The sequence below is a fragment of the Haliotis rubra genome, unplaced genomic scaffold (assembly GCF_003918875.1).
Source record: "Haliotis rubra isolate DU_JTF1 unplaced genomic scaffold, ASM391887v1 Scf578, whole genome shotgun sequence".
Classification (NCBI taxonomy): Eukaryota; Metazoa; Mollusca; class Gastropoda; order Lepetellida; family Haliotidae; genus Haliotis; species Haliotis rubra.
The window spans coordinates 665,219-690,360 of NW_025767277.1; the positions used below are offsets into that span (position 1 = coordinate 665,219).

The 25,142-nt window shown below is 38.2% G+C and overlaps 1 protein-coding gene and 1 long non-coding RNA gene across 6 annotated transcripts; both read right to left on the reverse strand.

The window, feature by feature from the left end:
- Positions 1–41: 41 nt before the first annotated feature.
- On the reverse strand, positions 42–22,716 carry LOC124254634 (location of vulva defective 1-like). Of its 5 annotated transcripts, none has more exons than XM_046688477.1 (5): positions 22,572–22,716; positions 19,463–19,789; positions 9,517–9,668; positions 7,690–8,036; positions 42–1,020 (listed from the first exon to the last, which is right to left on the reverse strand). In XM_046688477.1, the coding sequence occupies exons 1-4, from the start codon at positions 22,627–22,629 to the stop codon at positions 7,749–7,751; spliced, it is 825 nt and encodes a 274-aa protein (XP_046544433.1). In that variant the 5' UTR covers positions 22,630–22,716; the 3' UTR covers positions 42–1,020; positions 7,690–7,748. The 5 variants fall into 5 exon arrangements, with proteins under 5 accessions (XP_046544433.1, XP_046544430.1, XP_046544429.1 ...); XM_046688474.1 differs by lacking the exons at positions 19,463–19,789; positions 22,572–22,716 and adding exons at positions 11,223–11,534; positions 14,150–14,231 and having other exon boundaries at positions 914–1,020; positions 9,526–9,668; XM_046688473.1 differs by lacking the exons at positions 19,463–19,789; positions 22,572–22,716 and adding exons at positions 11,223–11,534; positions 14,150–14,231 and having other exon boundaries at positions 914–1,020.
- LOC124254637 lies at positions 15,605–18,151 on the reverse strand. The gene is made up of 2 exons (XR_006892510.1): positions 18,011–18,151; positions 15,605–15,830 (listed from the first exon to the last, which is right to left on the reverse strand). It is a non-coding gene; the product is annotated as an uncharacterized LOC124254637 (long non-coding RNA).
- Positions 22,717–25,142: the final 2,426 nt, after the last annotated feature.

A 25,142-nucleotide genomic window follows, 5' to 3' on the forward strand; every position in this document is an offset into this window, starting at 1 on the left:
CTACATCTGATTGATACCTGATTACTTAAACCAAACATGTAGTGAGGCTCTGTTGAGTGAGGGAGTGAGTTGGGTTTAACGGTGCTTTTAGCAATATTCCAGCAATATCACAGCGGGGGACACCAGAAATTGGAGGCTCTGTTGAAGATGGCATTCATACCTGACACGCTACTTACAAAACATTTGATTGATACCTGATTACTTAAACAAAACCCGCAGTTGGCTCTGTTATAAGATGGCATCTCATGTTCAGCGTTTCTCTCTTGGACTGAGTCATCATACGCCCAAACAATGTCTACACCAAATCTCTAGTGTGGCTCTGTGACTCTGTGTCTTCTCACATCAAACATTCCTTGTAGCTCTCTTACACCTAAACTCCAGTGTGGCTCTGTTACACTGTGTCTACTTCCACCAAACCTCCAGTGTGGCTCTGTTACACTGTGTCTTCGTACACCAAACCTCAAGTCTGGCTCTGTTACATCGTGTCTACATACACCAAACCTCCAGTGTGGCTCTGTTAGGCTGTGTCTACTTACGCCAACCCCCCCAAGTGTGGTTCTGTTACACTGTGTCTATTTACACCAAACCTCCAGTGTGGCTTCGTTAGACTGAGTCTACTTACACCAAACTTCCAGTGTAGCTCTGTTACACTATGTCTACTTACACCAAACCTCCAGTATGGCCCAGTTAGAATGTGTTTACTTACATCAAACCTCCAGTGTTGCTCTGTTAGACTGCGGGGATGTCTGACCGTTGATGTTTACAGATTGACAGCGAAAGCTTCTGTCCTGGTCACTTCTTCTGACAGTGAATGTGACGGAGCTTGTTGTCTTCACCAGGACACCAGATGTCGTCTCTGTGCTGACTGTAGGTGTCGTTCCTGGCAAGGCCACCCAGGTGACAGTAGAAGTGGGGAAACTGGCTGAGGTCATGCAGGTCAAGGTTAGAGTTTGACCCACTTCCTGTCCAATCTTCAATTATCAGACTTGATGTTTGTGAGTGTCACAGAGCTGACCGGGACTGTAAAAACAGCAGACGCAAGAAACTTTTACTTTAAATAGTTTTTGACACATGCCACTATTTCACGGTCATATTCCAAACAGTGGATAATATTATGTATTTACCACATATTATAACAACTTAAGAATTTGTTATATTCAGCGGCAAAAGTTATTGTAACATGGATGTTTTCACCAGTATTCTTGTGAAAGTGTTTTCTTTAATTTGAAACAGAGACAGAGGGCGTAACAGTGGTCGAAGGAACGCATCCAAACATCTGTTGTTCGAATTGTACGAAATTTGAACGTGGGTATTCGAGTATTGCGAGCAATGTTTCACTTATAAAGGCCAGACAGCTTCTCGTTTCCACTCAGTGGGGTCTTAAGACTCGCAGAAGCCAGGAAAACGCCTGTGGAACATTTGTCTTTCCATGGAACACAATTTCTTTCGCGCCAGTAAACGTGTAACATTGATTCGGTGTGTTATTTGAGTATATAACTTAATTCGACCAATCAACTCAACGTTGTAAGTAGGAAAGATTTCTCTTTCAATTTCTCGTGTCGTCATTTGTATAATAGAATACGACAATCTGTCGTGTTTTCACGTCAGAGATTTGAATACAAAATGTACATACACATATCTAATCTATACTACTCATGCAGCCGATAGAATTCTACCACAGTTGGATTTCTCCTGATTGCACAAGGATGTCATACTGAGAAATGGTCTGTGGAACGTTTCCACTTACACAGTGTGTAATCGTTTCAGTGAGACTGGTTTGTGCCAGGTTACGAGAGGCAAGCATTCGCATGGACGATAACACAAGACCTCATCATGCTAGGGTCGTTAATATGTACGTTGAGCACGAGTCCATTATGCGCATGGGGAGGCCAGTCAGGTCACCAGCCATCAACCCTATCAAAGACGCGCAGAACGAGCTGCAAGACGTCCCCCAGTGACGCCGCCTTCCAGTAACTCTACGGGAAGTTGGCAACGTTTTTAGTAGTCTTCCAAATATTAAGATATTGTTCTCAACCATCTACATCAAATGATCTAACATGTCTTGAAATACAGCATATATGCATATATCATGTCACAAAACTCAAGCGTAATCCTAGAGATTTCAATTATATCTCAATACTTAAAAATACTTTGATTCTAACATGGTTATCAGATGGATAATATAAAAAAAATAAGGATGATTTCTGCTAACTGTAGGGGTCTGGCAAATAAAAATAAAAGGAAAGAAGTTATGAATCTCTATAGAAAGAAATCATACTCAATCATTTGCTTACAAGATAACCATATAGCCAAAGAAGATGTTAATAAAATGAGAAATGAATGGGGATTGCAGAGTATAATTGCACCTTTCAAGTCCAATTCAAGAGGTGTTGCAATACTTTTCAATTATAATATTGATCTCACTATACATAAAACTCTGGAAGATAAAGGTGGAAATTTTATTATTGCAGACATAACTGTAGAAGATAAAAGATTTACCCTCACAAACCTTTATGGACCAAATATTGATGACCCACTATTTTATGTAAAGCTTTTCGAAAGTTTATCCAATTTTGAGAATGAATCTCTGGTTATGGTAGGAGATTGGAATCTGGTTCTTGATCCTTCCATTGATTTAGAAAATTACAAAAATATCAACAATCCCAAGGCCAGAAAAGTAGTTTTAGACACAATTGCAGCTTATGATCTTGTGGATATTTGGCGTGATTCGAATGATAATCTGAAAAAAATTTACATGGTGGAAAAAACATCCAAGACAACAAGCCAGACTGGACTTTTTTTTTTAATCTCACAAGATTTGCTGAACCTTACGCTTGATTCCGATATTCTACCAGGCTATAAAACGGACCACTCGGCTATTACCTACCTACTTCAAATACTATTAACCAAGAAAGAGTGCGGGGATATTGGAAATTTAATACGTCTTTATTGTTACAACCTGAATATAGCGAACTTGTTAGATCCATATTAAAGGACACAGTTGAAGAATATTCAGATATTGATGTATATGATGAAAATGCTAATGACCTTAATATAAAACTTAAGATTGATGATAGTTTATTTTTAGAAACCTTCCTTATGAATGTTAGGGGAAAATCAATTTCATTTTCAACCTTTCTAAAAAGGAAAACCATTGATAAAACCACAGAATTAGAAACTAAAATTAAAGACTATGAAGAATCAATAAGAAAGGACTTTCAAACTATAGATGAAAATTTATTATCTGAACTTGCAAAATATAAATTTGAACTACAACAAATTAAAGAAGATGAAATAAGGGGTATACAGCTCAGAAACAGAATTTTATGGTATGAAGAGGGGGAAAAGCCAACCAAATATTTTTGCAACCTAGAAAATAGAAATTATGTCAGCAAATCAATTAATAAGATTGTCACGGATAACAATGACGAAATTACTGACAGCTTTTCTATCTTAAATGAAGTAAAAACATTTTACAAACAACTTTACTCTTCTGGCAGGAAATATGAGGATGAAACTTGTTTACAAGATGTGGTAACTCCCACTTTAACTGGCCATCTTAGAAACAAATTAGAAAAGATATTGACATGGAAGAAATAACATTGGCTGTTAAACATATGAAAATAACAAAAGCCCTGGTGTAGATGGATTTCCAATAGATTTCTTTAAATATTTTTGAAAGACCTTAAATATTGGATCTATAGATTTATTAAAGAAATTTTTTAATAAGAATCAAATGTCTTTCACAATGAAAAGAGGTGTTATTACATGTATACCCAAGCCAGATAAAAACAGAACCCTTTTAAAAAACTGGCGACCAATAACTTTATTGAATTCACTGTATAAAATAGTAAGTACTTGTATTTCTAATCGGTTAAAAACAACCCTGTACTCTCTTATACATGAAAATCAGACTGGTTTTATACCTGGTAGAATTATAAGCGAAAACACAAGATTACTCTATGACATTATGTTTGAGACAAAAAGAAGAGACATCCCAGGTTTATTAATTTTGATCGATTTTGAAAAGGCTTTTGATACTGTCTCTAAAGATTTTATAAATTTGGTATTAAAAAAGTTTGGGTTTGGTCCCCAAATTATTAGGTGGATAAATATCCTAACCTATAATACAACTTCTTGTGTTATTCAAAATGGACATCTCTCAGAATTCTTTTCAAATGAACGGGGCTGTAGACAAGGGGATCCGTTATCACCATATCTTTTCCTTTTTGTAGCTGAAATCCTTGGATGCATGATAAGACAAAATGAAAATATCAAAGGTATAGTAATTGATGATACAGAGTATAAATTAGGACAATATGCAGATGATACTGAGTTGTTTTTAGATGGTACAGAAAAATGTCTATATTCTGCTGTTGATGCAATTAATACTTTCTATGGGATGTCAGGACTAAAAATAAATATTGATAAGACTAAAGCTATCTGGATTGGATCTAAAGCAGGTTGTGGTGATAAACTATGTCAGGATTTGAATATTGAATGGCGAAAAAATGAATTTGTTGTTCTGGGAATTATACTTAATGCTGAACTGAAAGATCTATGGATCATCAATACAAAGAAAAAACTAGAGGAAATTAACAGATTATTGGCAGTTAACAGATTATTGGCAGTGTGGAGAAAAAGACATTTAACATTAATCGGCAAAATCACTGTTATCAAGACACTAGCTATGTCAATATTAGTTCATATTTTCAGTACTTTACCAAACCCACCCCAAGATTTTGTTACCTCCCTTGATAAAATATTTTTCAAATTCATCTGGACTGACAAAACTGACAAAATTAAGAGAAGTACCTTGAAAAAAGATTATATACATGGGGGTTTAAGAATGACCGACATAAAAACCTTTATCAATGCCTTGAAACTATCCACTTTGAGACTTTATTTAAGAAAATCATCAATATGTAATCCATGCAATTTTCCATTACATGATATCATGAAATTTGGTGCTAACTTCTATAATATTGCTGATATTCATAATCCATATTGGAAAGATGTTTTAAAAGCATGGAACATGTATTGTACTAACATTACCATAGAGGAAAACAACATTGATGAAATTTTAGCACAGCCATTATGGTTTAATCATAATTTTAAATACCAAAATCATTATATCAGTCATTGGGCAAATAAAGGACTATTAACCATCAAAGACATGTGTGATGAAGAAGGTTTGATGTCTTTTTGAATCATTAAAAGTAAATATGCAATAAAGGGACAGAATTAGATCATAGATATGTTCTAAATAATATACCTGAATCATGGAAAAATACAATAACAAATCACAGGTGTATAAATAACTATGACATGAATCTTAACTCCTATCAAAAGAATTTTATGAAATCATTACAAGGATCAAGATTATTTTATGATATATTGTTATTTAACAATAATAACCCTCATATGTGTCATAAATGGGAGAATGTGTTTGAAGATACTGACTTTGATTGGCCAATGATTTTCAAGTCTTACAGACAAGACATTAATGATGTAAAACTCTTAAAGTTCCAATATAAATTTTTACACGGTATTATCTATACCAAAAAGGAACTTTTAAAAATGAACCTTATCCAGAGCGCCTCATGCAGCTTTTGTAAAGATGAAGATGAAAACTTGTGCCATGTTTACTGGGAATGTAGTGAAACTAAGAAGTTTTGGAAGGATCTTCAAATTTGGATTAACACTTATTTGATACAAAAAGTCAATTTGACAAAATATTTGGTGTATTTTGGCTCCTTAAGTAAAAACCCATTACTTAATCATATAATCATTTCAGCAAAAAGACAGATCTATGTCTCTTCTTTGAAAAACAATATTCCAAAATGCGATAACTTTATAAAGACTTTAAAAGATATTTTTTCTGTTGAAAGCTTCATTGCCAAACGAAGAATAAAATGAAGAAATTTGCTAATAAATGGCATCCATTATTCCCAGTATTTCAAACCTGCCCTGTGTATGCAGCAATTGCTTCTTTTGTAAAATCTTGATCTGTTTCCCCTTTTGAAAAATTATCATTGTTTTAGTTATATATTGACTAGTTAGTTAATGGCACTGGTGTAACTTTGGGGAACACATATTATAGGTTGGATATAAGACACAATATACAACACAATAAGCCGGATGTTGCGCAATATATAACACAACACATTAGATGTGACACAAGACACAGCATGAAATGTCAGAATAATTGTGGCACTATATACAACACATGTTAGATAAGACATATTTACAACGTATATCAGATAATACATTATGTACAACACGATAGATTGGCCGTGACACTACAATATGCTATGTCGGGTGTTGCACTATATACAGTATGATATGTCAGATGTGGCGCTATATACAACGTGGTATGTCAGATATGGCGCCGTATACAACAAAATATGTTGAATGTGACACAATATACAGCTTGATATGTTCATATATGATGCTATTTACAATTTGACATATGGGATGTAATACTATATACTTATGATATATCAGATATGACATTATATACAACTTATGATGCAAGAAAAAAAACCAAAAACCCCCAAAACAAAAAACTACTAATAACGAAACACTTCTAGAAAATTATGCACATATTTTTACCATGCATCAAAATACCTCCCAATTCAGTAAGATATATTTTTGTAGGATTTCCCCATGTACTATGACATCATATATATTTGTTGTAAACTCAACCTTTGTTATTGTATACATGTGTAAATGTATGTGAAAATTGTATATATGTTGTATACGGCCTGTGGCCTATAGACAATAAAAAGACTTGACAAAAAAAAAAAAAAAAAAAAAAAAAAAAAAAGTTGGCAACGTTCTTACTGAGGTTTGAAGTAAGCTTGGCAACCGACTGACTCTTACTAGGAGTTTGTGACTTCAGAGCTACATACATACCAGCCTCTGAGGGTTGGTCTTTTTTGTGGCAATTCATGACCTTTTCATGTTTCAGTTTTTGTCAGATACATACATGTACATACATAGTGATCTGACAATTGATCATGTGTTTGTTAGCATTGGGTGCCACGTGACAACTTTTGCTCATTACTATTCATGCAATATTGTCTCTGGTTATATCAACAGATGCACACAAATTGACGTTTTACCTCCTAAAATGGTGATCCAAAACTGAAAGTATAACACATGTCTACAACACAAACCGGCCTTTAAAGGCTGACGAACATAATATATTTTCAAAACAAAACAACGCTGTAGTTATCACCAACCTAACTCTCTGTGAAATGAATGCTTTGTACTCCTCCCAAGTGTACGCTTCAGTACCAAATCAATATGGCTGACATATGAAAAATAATTCATACATCATATTTAAACAGGTCGGCTTATAACATTCTTGCTGTGTTTGAAATGTATTGGGTGACATACACGTAAAGACATTTTCAAAAATGTTACTTCGAAGACTTTTCCCAGGAGGAAGCTTACTGCTGATGTGATACTTACCCTTCTTGCTGCAACATGGGCGATGGGGTAGCCTAGTGGTTAAAGTGTTGACTCGCTAGGCTAACGACTCGAGTTTGATTCTCACACGGGTACAATGTGTGAAACCCATTGTTGGTGCCCCTCGCATTGATATTGCTCACTCACTCTTGTTGAACAATGATACTGATCATGAGTTAACAACAGGAAGACTGGGAGTTCATATGTACTCACCAGGGAACTGTATGGTGTTTGAAGTGACGGACTTGGTATACGTGGGAGGATCAAAGGAATCATGTTCCACACTGACAGTGAGAGACACCTGCCTGTTGTAGAGACTGACTGTGTTCCCTGGTAGAGACAGGGTGTTGGTTGTCTGGACCTGACCTGGTGGACATGATCCCTGGGTGGAAGATGTACTGCTGGGAGGGACGCCACTCACACCCTGTAAACACAAAACAGTAGCTAGACAGACTGACTGTGTTCCCTGGTAGAGACAGGGTGTCGGTTGTCTGGACCTGACCTGATGGACATGATCCCAGGGTGGAAGATGTACTGCTGGGAGGGACGCCACTCACACCCTGTAAACACAAAACAGTAGTTAGATAGACTGACTGTGTTCCCTGGTAGAGACAGGGTGTTGGTTGTTTGGACCTGATGGACATGATCCCAGGGTGGAAGATGTACTGCTGGGAGGGACGTCACTCACACCCTGTAAACACAAAACAGTAGTTAGATAGACTGACTGTGTTCCTTGGTAGAGACAGAGTGTTGGTTGTGTGGACCTGATGGACATGATACCAGGGTGGAAGGTGTACTGATGGGTGGGACGCCACTCTCACCCTGTAAACACAAAACAGTAGTTAGATAGACTGACTGTGTCCCCTGGTAGAGACAGGGTGTTGGTTGTCTGGACCTGACCTGATGGACATGATCCCTGGGTGGAAGATGTACTGCTGAGTTGGACGCCACTCTCACCCTGTAAACACAAAACAGTAGTTAGATAGACAGACTGTGGGCCCTGGTAGAGACAGAGTGTTGGTTGTCTGGACTTCACCTGATGGACATGATCCCTGAGTGGAAGATGTACTGCTGGGTGGGGCACCACTCACACCCTGTAAACACAACACAGACTGATGGACTGAAAGTTGTCCGCACCCATCGGAATATTTACAGCTGGTGGGACGTCGCTGTATTATATAATTACCCATCTAAGACATCTTTGAGAGGCGTTTTAGAAGTTGTATAGATGAAGGATAACCAAGTTTTATGGATAGTGAACTTCTTTATTGCAATGAGTTCGACGTTTCGGTGTAGGTACTAACACCGTTATCAAGCAAGTGCTTGACGGTGTTAGTACCGAAACGACATTAATTATTGTGATAACTACTGCCCACTTCAGTTAAAGATTAAAGATAATTTTAAAGGATACACTGTTGTAAAAATTATTGTTATAATGAAAGGAATTACGATACTTACAGCCCTGTTTACGGCTAAATTTGTTTCATCCTAAAATGCACAGTTGTTTCTTGTTTACCTCAAATGAACGAAATAAGCAGTTTTCTTCGGATTACTCCACGTGCATGCAGTGAAACACACGATAATCAGTAATTGGATTCAAGTGTCACTTTCGGTTACAATTCATGTCCTCAGAAAGCATAAAAGATTTTGATATTTCTTTCAGGTTTGGAGATTTTCCAGTTTATGTTTTTTCCCAACGGAAAGATAAATAGATCTTTAGCATATATATTGATGTCAATGATGATGATGATGTCAACTAAATCATTGCAATACGTTTATTCATGACATGATATCATGTCAGTGAAATACATAATATCGGGTCTGTAAATAACTACCCATGAATCATTTGTCATCATGTAAAATTGGAATAGTGATAAACCCACTTTTGAAATTTGATACAGAACCACTGCGCAGTAGATATCTCAACTTATACATTTAAAGCCACGGGTTTGTGTGTTCCAAAAAAGCAGTGGGACTACAACCGAAATATCGCTGACAGATACATACACACGATGATCTAATACATGAAGATGAACATACGGTTCCTACCTGTTGGTATCTCCATGTGATGACGGCGGCAGGTGCAGCACATGGAGTGGTCACAGTGACGGAGATGTTGTTCTGTGGTGTAACGGACGACGGGAGAGATGTCAGTTGTGGAGAGAAGGTCACAGAGCTCCAGTTCAGCACAGCTGGTAAGAAGGAATGATAAAATTATATGTCTTGTGTAAATCTATAAACGCCTTGTGAGTACGCAGGGGCCAGTCAGCCAGGATATGAGCTGTGGACCACGCTGCATGGCCGCCCTTGATAAGTGCAGCTCATCGTTCAGTGGTGATTCTGTACCTGGTAATGCAAGTACAGCTCTGGTTTCATCTGACCAGTATATTTGTCTTGATGTAATTCATGAAATAACCGAAACCTATATATTTAAAAATAATTATTCTAGACTATGTCATGACAAATACATGCGAGATTTTGCAATCTGAGCGTAAGGGTGAGCTGAGATGTCTCAACACGGTTTGTCATCACTGATTTTCCGTGATCATTTCTTACAATTTTCATAACTATTTTTCCCTTAACATCAAACGGAAATTGTCCAGTAATGGTATTCTTTCCAACTGACGTCCTATATTTGACCAGTTATATCACGATGTGTGGCGTTCCCAGGTATGTGGACATGAAACGTTAAAACATTATTAATCAAAAGGAAATATTGCCATATAGAGTATTTGAACGGCATTTAGAAGTGGTACACCTAACGATAAGAATGTTATGGATGTCAGCTTCTTTACTTTGATGAGCTCGAAGTTTCAGAGTATATTCTTACTCCTTCATCCGATGAAATATTGTCAGTTCTTAAACGTTGTACTTTACTAACAGCCGTGGGGTATACCAATTTGTCGAGTTACGTGATTTGAATAAACAAGAAACGTTTGCAATTACAAATATACCTGTTCGATATCACATTATTTACTTGAAGTCTTATGCAGAAAAATCCAGTTGCACTAGGAACTAGCATAAACATATTGGTCATTCAGTTTGTATTTATTATATGTTTTCCACATAGGTTTGCAGCTGTTGTAATAGAGCATCATATTGGACATATTTGAACATATACTATAAACACTTGTTTGAGATATTGTCTGGATCATACAGGGGAAATGTTTATGATTGTGGAAAGAGTTATATTTATACATAATTACCAACTTTTATACATATTTAACAACTTTCTTCTAATATATATGCTTATTATGTTTCTTTTTGTCAATTTGACACGAACCTTAGGCTCCCTCAAGTAAAAGCCGCTAAAGCATTTTACAATACAAAATCATCACTGAAAGCTCCGGAATATTCCGACTTGGCGATCTGAAGGTGAAACAAGCAACTGTAGGTTGCTCTAGGGACTATCTTCTGCAAATATTAGTTCCAACATTATTCAACCCGTGAAGGTCCGGGTTAGAATATTGATCTTCAGTAACCGTACAGAGGCGACTAACGGGATCGGGTGGTCAGGCTCGCTGACTTGGTTGACACATGTCATCGGTTCCCAATTGTGGAGATCGATGCTCATACTGTTGATCACTGGATTGTCTGGTCCAGACTCCATTATTTACAGACCGCCGCCATATAGCTGGAATATTGCTGAGTGCGGCGTAAAACTAAACTCACTCACTCACTCCAACATTATTCACAGTCAACGTGTTTCCAGTTGTAAATATATGATTGACACAGATACAACTGACCTGCAAACTGTGACAATGTTATGCTGTTAGATGATGTAGCACCATCAGTACATGTCCATGTCCCGCTGTCTCTGGTGGAATTTGCTGAAGCGATGTCTAGAGTCAGGATCCTGGATGTACTGTCCAGACTCACATTGTATCCTGACACATATGTCCCACAGCTGCCTGATGATAGGCAGCCTCCCTGGTTAGAAGTAAGACCCTTGTAGAAGAGAGCAGATCCACTGATAGCTGCATCTAGTGTACAGGTGATGCTGAAACTGACACCTTCGACAGGAACACGTCTGTTGGTGGCAAGAACTGAAGCTGACTCTGAAACAGTATGACGTGCTGGTTGTTTGTTTCAAATGTTGCTAGTGAGCGTGTTATGCTTTGAACAGTCTTTCAGTTGCACGTTAGTGTGATATGGGGAGTATTTGTGCGTTGTCATTTAAATAGCACACACGAATAAAATGGTTTTGAAAAGGGGGGGAATTTAGATTTCGAGCGATCATTTATATCTTTTGCCATGGATCATTCATATTTGCAGTACCAACATTGTGGAACAGTCTTACTTCTCCCATAAAAGATGCTTCACCCTCAGACTCATTCAAATCGGGACTCAAAACCTTCCTTTTCAAAACATTCTACAACGAATAACTGCCAACTATTCTGATGGTCATTTTGACGAACTGTCATATTTTCCTCATAAACTATTGTGACTCTTTTGTATGTAGTGCTTTGAGCATGCTCTGGATTGACTATGATTGACAAGAAATATCCATTTATTATTATAATTATTATATTATATCGCACTTTTACAGGACCGATTTCCGACCAAGCCCTTTTGTGTAACAATCCAAATCCACGATTTTATTTTTCTTTCTTTCTAAAGTCTGGTACAGATGCTACCTTGTTAAGCTGCAACATATCCTCATTTCAGGAATCAAAGTTCGTTCTTGGGTTAGAAGTTTGTCATCAAAGAATATGCCAACGTGCCTTCATGCGTCTTGTTTTCCTTTGGTACTAGATAATCAATTTTTTTCAGATATAATACCGATCTGAATATCACTTGAAATACGTTCGTCAACATCTGTTCAACAGGAATTGTGCCGATCTGCGAATCTAATCTAACGAAAGGGAGGTGACTCCAAACACCAAGTCCCGCTTTTCGGCAGGGTCGGCAGTTTTCATATTGAATGCTATTATTTATGTTTCAAAGCCCAACGATTATAACTAGAAATGTAGCGTTACCATCCAAGTCGGCTAATGTTATATTCTGGCTGGAAATAAAAGCGTCTGTTCAACCAGATAATCCCTCGGACAAGCTTTGCCTCTCAACTGTCAACCCAGCCAGAAGGTCAACATGTGCATAGTGTTTAGGGTACGTTTGTTGTATAGCAAGACATTACGTGTAAGCAGCAGTATGTAGCACGGACCTGCACCTACCACAAGGCCGTATGTGAGCAGTATCCAGCAGAACAAGCAGTGGAATTAACTCCAGAAACACACGTAGACTCATTTCATTGCTTGCAGCCTACCTGCATAGGTGGTGTCTGACAATACCAGCTGACCCCGGGTGGCTCAGTGGTAGACTAGGGTGCATAGGTAGTTGGATGAATAGACAACTGTAAATGTCCCGACTTTCCTTTCATTATGAGCGTATCAGACTTCGAAAAGCTATAAATGCATTGTAGTAACACTGGATCCATGTCAAATATGCAATGAGGAACTTAAATTCATGTCTGTATATTGAGAGTAAGTTGGCCACATTTAGCAACAGTCAGTCCATTTTAAAAGAGTCCTGTAGTTGAAATACAACATTAACTGCAATGTTCTCTGTTACACAATACATATTCTATTTTTATATTGAAGAAACTGAAAAAAAATGTAAGCCAAACTCACACTTATATGATGTGCATTCGAGACACACAATGTCTATATTTACAGCAACTTGGGCATGCTCATGATAGATATCAGATACGCCCGAGATACATGATACATGTTCAGTATATAAAGTGTCAGTGATAAACATCTCCCACTGGTACACACATATCAAAATACGAGATTATTCAATATTCAGTTTGGTACAGATGAACAGCCAATAGTCATTCTAACCCGTATTTGACTTAACAGCAGGAAATGATGCACACGCTTGTCATTAGTAGGATATATCTGGAATACATGACAAACAACATCAGTTAATTCACTTATTCTCTTGAGCCAATCAGCTGCAGGCAACCAATGTACATAGTTTCTAGGTCCTTACTACTACGTAAATAGCGAGTGAGTCTGGCATTTGAATGGCTAACCAAACATTTGTTACAACTTACACACGCCGTACTTTACGAATCGTGTCAGGATTGCGTCGTGGTGATGCAAAGAAACAGTTTATAATAGATCACTTGCATAGGTATGATGTCAGTAAATACGTCGTATTTTACAATCATGTAGTTTCTTTTCAACCCGGGAAGACACACATTCAATGGTAATCATGATTAACGCGAGTGAACGTTTCACACAAACTATACAAAGTATTGTGTCCCTTACGGTTACTCGTAGTAGACGGTTGTCTCAATGTTGCAGCTGGTTTTAACGCATATATTCAGCGACGACGCTGTATAGGCTGCTGTCTACATAATGCGACCCAGTCGCCTATTTATGTTGCATTCTTAGTTGTCAGTGCTTGGCGAGTGGGTGCGCAAAGAGTAGTCTACCTTCAGCCGTCGCCCCAATATATACTGAGAGAAACAAATAAAGGATCACAGGAAAATTCAAGCGTTCCTTAATTATTTTCCAGTTTCCATCACCACAGCGCTATTCAACGCTGGTGATGAAAACTGGAAAATATTAAAGGATAGCTTGAATTTTCTCGTGATACTTTTTTTGTTTCTCTCAGTATATCTCCTACCTGTGCTTGGTGAGAGTGTGTGCAAAGTTTATTTCACCTTCAACCGTCGCCCCAGTATGTCGCCTATTTATTCCTAGTGAGTGGGTGTGCAAAGGGTATTCCATCTTAAACGTCACAGATATATCCTGAATTGTGTTCATATAGGGCATAGTATTATATCCACCAAATTATCACTTTATAGAATCTCATAGCTTAGCATTTCCAGTAAACACCTTGTTCAAACTACATCCCATTTACCCATACTTCCAACATCGAATTCTCACAGATATTTCGGCCCCACCTGGCACGGGCTGTCAGACGCAACAGCAAATTCACAGATGTATACTGAATTATGTTTAATGTGCAGTTACAATACAACATGCAAAGATAAATTGCCGTTAAAGTAAAACCCATTTCCCTCTACATTTCCAACATAGCCACAACAGTTTAGCTGTTTTTTTCACAGGAGGTTGAGCTAGACGGAGGTCATGGTAAATAGGTGAAGGACATCTTTAAGTCGTTGTTGTTTGCTGCAGCTATAATGCTGCTGTTGCTGCTTGAACGCCCTTGCTGGTCGAATGCTGCCGCTAGTTGACTGCTGCTGGGACTCAAGGTGATATATACGAATATGATGTCACGTGTCATGGGCCTAGAAATACAGGGACACGTGTTGGCAGAAGACCGGGACTATCCTCAGGATCTCCAGGAGGATAATCCCTTGTCCCCTCGAACATGTTTGACTGAGAATGACAGAAGACATGACAAAACAATTCCTGGAAGATCTAGTTCTGAGAGGGTCTACATCTGATAAAAAAAACTCATCACAGGTCTTCAGTCCAAGTTGAAGTATATGATTCATTATCAATATCTGAAATTTTACCTCTCTTTGGTTCACAGGATGTTCCAAATCAACCACGAAACTTGGCTGGAAGATTACATTGAATTTTAACCCATTGTGGTGTAAGTTCAAGATTCATTTTGAAAAAAATGATGACTACAAATTGATACCTTTATTCAGTCTTCGGTCCTCGGTGAATTCTTCATGGAGATCAGTATAGCTTACCTTTCAGTGATGTTCAAGAATGAGAAGATTAAATGTAAAGACGCTTGCAATGGCTACTTCTCTCCGGTTCGAATTATTATAATAACGATGACAATGGTGAGTGTATGTGCTCTTTCCGACATGTTGAATATTTTCCCCAAGCCCAGCCAGTCTGTCAGGACATTGATTGCTGCGTGTAATTTTGGCTGTTTGATGTTTTTTATTTTATATTTTATTTAGCAGGGAATTTAAGTTTGTGTGACCTGTTTGTAATGCAATGACTGAAACACGATTTATTGTGGCGATAGTAATCGATATGGTCAATCAGATCACTGGGGTAGTTCTGTATAAGCGTGAATTGGCTGTGGATCGGAAAGATCACTTAGAAGAACTGTATGGAAATAAATCGTCGATTGTTGATTCTCGATCATTCCCCTTTATTACGAATCAACACAAATGATCACACATGACGATTGGAAGTTGTCCATTTATTGGGCGCTTCAAGACATTTTACAAGCGATTCTTTTGGTTTTTTACGAGTCTCCTGATGAATTTATCCGGTTGATACAGGAGTAGTTTGTGTCACAGAGCAAGTGTTCAACAAGGATAATTGCCTCTTCGAAGTTTTGATTGACTTATGTAGTTACATGCACTGTGTCCGTGCCATCTGCTGCAATTCAGAAGCTGGGTGTAACGTCTGCAAATAAAAGAGAGGAAAATCAATAATAACTACAATGCACAAGTTCTTGTTTTGTGCCCTAGTTATCGCATTCAAATTCTAGCTGTGTGAGCCGAAATGCCCCGTTCCCTATCACTATATACTAATTATTATTTTACTACAGGTTCAATCCTGGTGTTCTTAAAAGACAGTTACAGTGGAATGTTTGGACCAAGGAGTGATTCTTCACTCAAAAGGAAAATAGCCAGGAAATAGTCTCTTTCGTGTTGATTCCATTGTGTTCTTTCCATGTCCATCGCCTTGAAAACAAACAAGGGATAAGGCAGATACGGTCGAACCGTTCTTGGTAGAGGACCGTGCAATGAAATGTACAATCTTGTAACGTGACTGAGTTTAGTTTTACGCCGCACTCAGCAATATTCCACCTATATGTCGGCGGCTTGTAAATAGGCTTTTTTACCCTTGTCAATGGTTTTATTCATAGGATCATAGTGGTTTCTTTGGATACCGTTTTTTTCAGTGGCAGCATTTGTTTCTCCTCAAGCATTTCTTGAGACAGATTGTTCGCAATGACACGACCACTTGTCAGTTTGACAAGGGATGATGAATACATTTACACTAATCATAGAAAAACCGTGAGGTCACAGGGCATGAATATTTAGTGAGGGAGCCATGAGATACCTCATGGGTTAAAACACTCGCATGCAGCCTGGATTTATTCTTTGTGAATTTGATCTTTGAAAGTATTACGTCCGAGTCAGGAAAGTACAAAGATTGCCAATTCAGACCTCCCATGTGACTAATATGTATATGTTTAAATATATATTCCCGTCCCTGTGCAAAGATGGTGACAACTGAATGAATGTATATATTATCTATTACTTAATTATTTTCCAATAGATGCCTCTTTTTGGTCAATTTTCAATTTTCACTATTCTAATTACCCTCAACAGTTTAGGTAAGTATGCATGAAATTAAAACATGTAAGAAATTGTTATCAATGCAAATGATAAGGTTATCTACAGGAATATAGCTTATTGTTTCAGCTGTGAAAGTGAAATAACAAATTCTCCTCAAAAGAATAAGCAATAATGATATTCAAATCAGATTAACACTACAACTGAATATATATGTCCCTCTTCAACTGACAAATGGTCTGCAGAGTGATATAACTTCCTCAGAGCTTTCGTTCTTTTCCTTTTCATCTCTGTTCTTATTTTTAATTAATGTCTAAAGTCACATTATTACGTGAAGAGTTTGGATAGAAGAAAACACAGTACAGGACACTTAGACAGACATGTATAAATGATTAAATTTTCTGTTGACACATCCATAGTAATAAGCAGTGGTTTACTCATGCACACATGCGTGTCGTGTTTCGTGAAGCTGAACAGGCTGCGATTTTATCTTGATCAAGAATTTGCTTGGGATTTCATATTTGGAGCCATATGAATTATGTTTTGAGCTTCTGTTCTATATCCTACAAAGAATGCATCAACGATTATTGTAAGTGGACTAATGGTCCTTCAGGACATTATGTTGGAGGAAGTAATTGTTTGTTATATTTCTGGCACACATTGTTATTCACCTGGCTATGGCGTCACAACAACTGTGTCAATAGAGATTATTATTATTATTTATTATAGGATATTTATATAGCGCACATATCCAGGCAACTAGAGATACCTAAACATAGCTAACAATATACAGTAGATATACAACAATCTGTCGACAGGCTATCAGATTTGTGGTTCAGAGTTAGGCAGATGCAACCAGACAAGGGGAATCCCACTTCCCTGACGAGGTGTCAATAACATACATGTTGTGCTTGCAGACCCTTTTCTTGGGTAAGACTTCGGCAACAAATTCTAATACTAGTTCCTGGTAGGTCAGGCCAGTTGGTGATAAGAAAGTCTTTGTAGACTTCTGACACCGCGCATAATGTTCTCCCGGGTTGCGAATGCGTACATAACATACCTGTGAGAATTGAACTGAACATACTCTTTGTTTTGCATTAAAAGGGAGACAACTGATATCAGGATGATACTGTCTTTGTCAGCTGTGTAAATTTGATAAGACCCAACTATGTGGTAGGCCGAATGCAACTTGCACAAATGACCCTGATATGATTTCAGTGTGCACCAAAGTATAGCAATATATTGTGATACTAGACCCGTGTGTTGGTCCGCCCTCCTTACCGTTTTGTGAAGGATGGTTGTCAGTTGTACAATAAATCTCACTGGATCACGAGTTTTGCTGTTCCCTGTCAGGCGCTGGCAACGTGGCGTCATTACAGTATACCAACAAATAGTTGTGCATGGGCATTGATATATAAATATACAAATAAGTACACGTTTAAAGAGATCTACGATTGCACTAAGTGGCAGTCACTGATTGACTATCTTTAACAAGCACCCACACAAAACACACGCACACACTGTCTTTATATATTTGGAAGCACACACATGCACATCCACAACTCAAGCGAACGCAAACACATGCAGACACAAACACACACATACGCGGACGAACACAAAAAACTAACAAGTACACAAGAACACACACACAGTCGCTGTTATCGACCATAAAAGGCGTACAGACACAAACTATCTCTGTTACGTACAACCTTAGCCTTCTCGAGCACCTGCTTATAGTGAGCCGCGGTTGATAGATCCTAGATCAGATATATGATAACACATATATCATTGAAGAGGACACACACACACGTACAAAAACACTCTCACAATCTCTGTCACTCTTCACTAAGGAGGAATAAAAGATTATATTACAGTTTTGGATGAACTGATTTGCATTGCCTTTAATATGACTGTAGACATTATCATTTAACGTGCCATCCTGTATTCTCATCCCATTACGTTGTTGTTTTTATCAAATGGCATGTATTTCTCTGATTACAAGTTATAATTTAATATACAAAATACTGCTCCAAACGCAGTTTGTTGACCATGTGCATGGTGTGGCGAAAAGGGTCTATTGACATAGTTGCATGACGTACAGACCAAATTCATGATAAGCATGCATGTTGTGTAGTGAAAATACAACGTACGTGTGCGATGCTTCGTTCTGCATAGTTGATTCGAAATTAACATAAAGCAGTTCTTCAACAACGTTTGGTAAGACGAATGACGGTTTTACTGTGATAGTTGAACTTGAAAAGTCCCTATGAGATTGCCAATGTGATACAGAAATATATGTTTGTCTGTGTCATAATCATCTGTAACACAACACAACTGTATCGATATTATTTTATTGCCAGAACTGATGACATTTCGGTGTTGATCCTAACAGCGATATCAAGCAAATGATACACAACATCATTCACAAGGAGAATATATACATGAGGGACATATGGGTTTATGCAGTTGACGAGGTTGCAATAAAGAAGTTGTCTATCCAATAAAAGTGTTCCTCTACATATCCAAGTAGTTCTATCACGTGTCACAGATACACATGTAACTGTCAGAGGATCGTGTCAGGAAAGGCGAAAACATAATCAGATGTGATTGTTGGTGTTGGTGGTGGACAACGTGGCGGTGGCTACAACGAAATAGAGGTTAGGTATTTAACTTAAGGAATTCTATGTCACATTCATATTCAGTCTATATTCTATAATATACTTTAATACCAACCTGGGACATCCAAGTTAATAGAGCTATCCTTTCCACCAAAAGCTGCATCACATGTCCAGGTAGTTTTGTCACGTATCACAGATGCAGATGTGATACTGAGAGTAAAGCTAGTTCCAGGACAGTCGAAGACGTAATCAAATGGAATAGTTGATGCTGATTTTGGCGTTTCACATGTTGCTCGTGCCACCTCGTAAATAACACTTGCACCTCTTTTCCAAATAATATGTGTCTCAGTGGCAGAACCAGTTTCACAATTTAAAACACAGCTGCTTCCCTCAGTGACTACACCCCCACAGGATGACGTGAGAACATACGACTGTCCATGCACTGAAACAGATGAGAAGAGACTCCTATAAAAGCGCCTATTGAAAAAACACATTGATTTTATGTAATTTATCATTTTATCAGAATAATATGTATATCAGATTCCTTCCCCAATTTTCTCTACTCAAATCACTGTAATATACTTTCAATAGTGGGCATTATTTCAATGTGCTGATGTTTGTTGTATGAAAAGCTGATGATGGCTTCCACAACCGAAGGACATAATTATGTTAAGAGAAGGACCATGTTTTCGACATCTTCTGCAGTGGTAAACACAGTCGTAATTGTATGAAACTTGTTGCCATGGAAGCTTGGAAAAGACATCATTTTTTGTCATCGAATTTGGAAATGCACTCTACATGTCCACCATGAAACTTTTTGAAAGCTTTACTGGGGCCTTGAATGTTGTGACCTTGAACTAATGAGCAAGAGTGGTATGTCGCCGTTTTTAGTCTTGCATGTTCGATTGTACCTCAAAGGTTCTGAAATGTAGACACAAAAGGCTGGACCTGTTGGAATATTGGTCGATATGAAAAATAAACTTCCAGGAGGTATAATGTGTGTGAGAGACATTCCATCTGGTCAAAGGGTATATTTGAAATAGATGGTTATGTCAGTTTCCGCCAGAGTAGAATAAATAACGAGCAATCCAAATGCCACAAATCCTCGTGGGACAGGCTGTGCAATATTTGTAAAGTCAGACTTGTCCTTCAGCGGGCATAAGTTACCTAAAACTGTTTTCGAATCCAATGCAGTTTGAACTTTCTTCGAAGAAAATAAATCAATCTCAGTGATTCTTGTTTACAATACGGGAAAGCCTAATGTAAACAATTTTAATAGTCACAGTGTGTTGTTGTATGCAATAAAAGAGACTTTACTGGAACGGTTGTTGAAAATAGACCTGGTGATTTTAAATGATGGTATAATGACCAGAATGGATTTGGGGAGATGGGTGTTTTCAGGCCATGGAGTCTTGTAATATATCCCTCTCATTAGCTCCTAAATATAACTAGGATGTATTCCAAAACAATGCTTTAGGTGGTGATCACTTCCCAGTATTACTGAAAGTCAGCTTAGCTTTGAACGTACGCGTCTCATGTTCGAAATTTAAACATGCAAACTGGTGGGAGTTTTCTTCTCTTTATGAGACACATAATACATACAAACTAATAAGACGTTGGTGTTTCAAACGGTAATGTTATTTCTAAACTTACTGGAGACAACTATAGGAAAATCATCCAGACTTTCATTTCACTGGTGGTATGATGGATGAGAAAAAGCAAATAAAACACGAGAACAAGCCTGCAATAGGAATTGTCAATTCCATGTGAACTGGATATGTTTAGGAAGAAACGTGCCGAATTCCAACGTATAATCCACATGACCAACGCTCTAATTGGCGTGGTAATCTTCCAAGTATAAATAGATTTACTCCATTATCTTCCTCTTGGTCTAAAAATAAACTCTCGGCGATTCTCATATCCGTTGTCCTACACCTGTTCTAGGCAGAGACGGCAGTATTGTGACCAATATTCATAAGGCAAACGCGCCAGCTGATCGATTTAAAACCAGGGGCGTAGTAGCTACCACTATAAAAAAAGCCCGGGCTTACACATGACTTTTACTAAAAATCACCATGAAAGTAGGACAAGCCCTTTACGCTATCTAAATATAAAGCTTAGCAGCCTATCGGGTTTACAGGGAAAAAAATGGCTTGGTAGGCGCATGAAAAGTGTAGCTCTGATATCTTCAGAGGGATTTTAGAGAAGTCAAAGGATCCATTTCAACATTTCACTGTCCAAGCGAAAGTAGGTATTTTCCCCTAAACATTTGAATTCTGAATTTCATACAATAACATTAAATTACGAAGCATATCCAAGTTTCATAAAGGAGCATGTATAAGTCATAAAATGGGATTGACGATTGGTGAAAACGTGCAGATGAAATGCCTCTTACTTCACTTTCCACACGTCAAGTTTTAGACAAACCAAAATAACGCAACCCAGATGTGAAATGCAAACCAGCTAGAAGAACGAGGAATGGTCATGAATATCAGAATGTTCAGAGATACAATGTGCGTTGTGTCATTGCACTTCGATTGCGTACATCTCCGGCCTAAAAATAAAAACCCATTTTACAAGCAGGTATAAAAAGCTAAATATAGAACGTCAGTGCAAAAGAATACACTCAGTCTTGACTATACTCAGAAACAAATTCCGTTTGGTGTAAAGGGAAAATTAGCCGTGAAAATACTATGATTATACCACTGAAGTCAATAATGACACAAGTTTTCGCGGAAAGGTTAAGTATGTGCTGCCCTGCCAGTAACAGCCGCCATTCACAAAATATGCCTAAAATTGGAAGTCTTCATTTTATCTGACGCTCTTGCCATGCGACGGCTGCATGTAAACAAACCAGGCAATCAAGTGATCGATCGGCTGGAAAATACAAAAAAGATAATTTTGAATTTGTATGCAGAAGAATACACATTCAGTTTTAATGTCACGGGACACATATTTCTTTAGCAGGCACGGTTAAACATGCCAGAGCGCTTGAGACTTCAATACACCAGGTGAGTGAGTTAGCACTCATTGTTAGCAATATTCCCGCAATAGCACGGCGGTGGACACTAGAAATGGGCTTCACACACATTGTGCCCATGTCGGGAATCGGACCAGGGCCCCCAACATGACGAGCGCACGCTTTTAACTACTCCAGCACAAATACCACACCGATCCCGTTGAATTAATAAACCACTCAATTCAAGAATGTTTAAGTGACCTACCCACCACAAATCCAAACTGTAAAGACAAAACGGCAGTCACTTGTAGAAATATGTTCATTTTCGAAACGGAAGTTATTACTGTGGATTGTTGGGATAGAACGATTTCGGTCGAGTCTGTTTGTATCAATCCACTTTCTCTCACACCACTACACCTTTATCGTGTAAGCTTCTGTGCCTCTTTGAATGTACATGTATGGTTTGACTAAACTGGCTGTTATCTTGTGCCCGACAAAAAGTACTGCTGGGCACAACTAAGCCAGCCTGGTTCCCCGGTTATGCTGCACTGGCGCTACTTATCAGCTGGGTCCCGCCTGTTGCATTGTCCCTCCCATTGCAATAAGGGACCGTTCATAATTTATTGCTAGGGGTGTGGATGGGGTGTGGTGTGCAAGTGTGTCTGTGTGTGGGTGGGTGTGTGGGGTTTGATGAATATTATGGAGAAGACCGTAGAATGCCCCCCTACCCCCTAAAATTTATGTGCCAAGTAAGTGACACCCCCAGCATGTCATGTACAAAACTAATGACACCCCCCAGTACATGCGTACAACCTACCTCTCCAGAACAAATGGGTGACCCCCACTCACCCCACCCCACTCGACACACACACACTCACTCAAACAGTTAAAATGACATTTCATAACAAGTCGGCTTTATGCCGAAACAGACTGTGCACAAAATACAAAAAAGTGATGACACTCATAGCATAGGAATGGATTATATAAAGTAGGTGATTGCATCGAGTGTACACGAAAGGTTTAAGCATGCCCTGCTACCGTACAACCTCAGACGCGCAGCCGCTCCGGTTTATGCATGTGAGTGAGTTATTCATCTAAATCCTCAATGTCTGCATGTTTATACACTAAGGACTATTATAAATAGAAAAGGGGTTTGGGCTCCTTACGTTTTATTCATTCAAGAGAAACGGTGATTAGTAGCAGAGACTCATAATTTTATTCACACCTGATAACCGTCCAGTTCGAAACGAAACATGTAAGAGGGCAGTGGCGTAGTCTTGCTGTTGAAGGCACGGGTTCCATCCCGACATGGATAGAATGTGTAAAGCCGATTTCTGTTGTCCCCGCCGTGAAATTGCCGGAATATTTCTAAAAACCCAACGCTCGCTGTAACAGAGCTGTCTGTCGACTGATTGACATCAGGGGATGCTATCTTCCCGGGAATACATGTACAACAGGATTGATAAATGTATTTTGGATAAGAGATATCGTTACTCATTAACAACGAACTTGTTTGTCATTAGGATTAATGTCCAAATCGCATAACATTGGTTAAACGTACTCTTTCAATTTCCGACAGGGATTTAAGAACACATCCAACCCTTCGGGCTATTGAATCAGTAGTGTGATGATAGTAGTAGCAGCATTTGCTGCTAATGATAGTAGTAGTAGCAGCAGCAGCAGTAGTACCTAGTAGAAGTAGTAGTAGCAGTAGTAGTAGTAATAGTAATAGTAGTAGTAGTAGTAAATGTAGTAGTAGTAGTAGAAGTAGTAGTAGCATTATTTGTTTATTGTTGAACCCATACTCAAGCAATACATAATGGAGTCTAGACCAGACAATCAAGTGATGATCATGAGCATGAATCAACATCAGGAAGATTGTCGTTTATGTACCTGAATTGTCACGGTGATATTTTGAGCACACCACATTGAGCAGTAACATCCAAAATGTACGAGACATCTCATCCCCGTAGTATCTGCATCCACCAATATGCTGCTTTCGTTTTGGTCTGTGATCTTTTCTCAGCTTGAAAAACCGTTCCAAAAGTTAAATATCGTTTGAACTTCTGAACGATCGATCTGAGCAGCCGATTATACATGTACCTCGAGTCGATCCTATCTGGTAGATTACAGGATAACAAGTAGTTTCTATAATATGTGTGTGTATTGTTTTACATTCTTTGTCAGTCTTGGCATTCATACCATGGTTATGGTCAAATGAAGTTCAACATATAGTAAAGCTAGCAGGGAGCTGAATACACAGCTGCTACATTGATGGTGATGGTAACCCTATCAGATAAAACCAGAGAAAACAATGGTAACACAGGGTCAAAGGCTCGGTAGTTTAAGATCCGCCATGATGAAGATTCTCAGTGTGTCTGCGTCATGCCTTTCATCGATCTGTTTGTCATTCCATCCACGACTGAAAATATGTCTGATCTTGAGGTTATATACACGACCACTTGAATATTGCAGTATCGCCCAGTGTACCTTGCGTAACATATGAGACAATATTCGCTGAATACCAGCTTCAATGGAGATCTTGCCTTGAAACAGAGGACATGGATATTGTACCATGAATAAAGTTTGACTGAAAGGTTTCATTTTAGTAAATATTTATTGACCAAATTCACATTAAACATAGATATCATCTGCATTTACAACAATAACCCGTAAATGTCATTTTCAACGCTTGCTTGCTGAAGAATATTGATACCTTTACACTGTTTGTTTCATAATCATTACTTTGAATTTACAATGGAATACAGGATCAGATGTCATCAGAGTTAGTTTCACAAAGAAGCTTGGAAAATGTAACTGGCAAAACAACATAGAT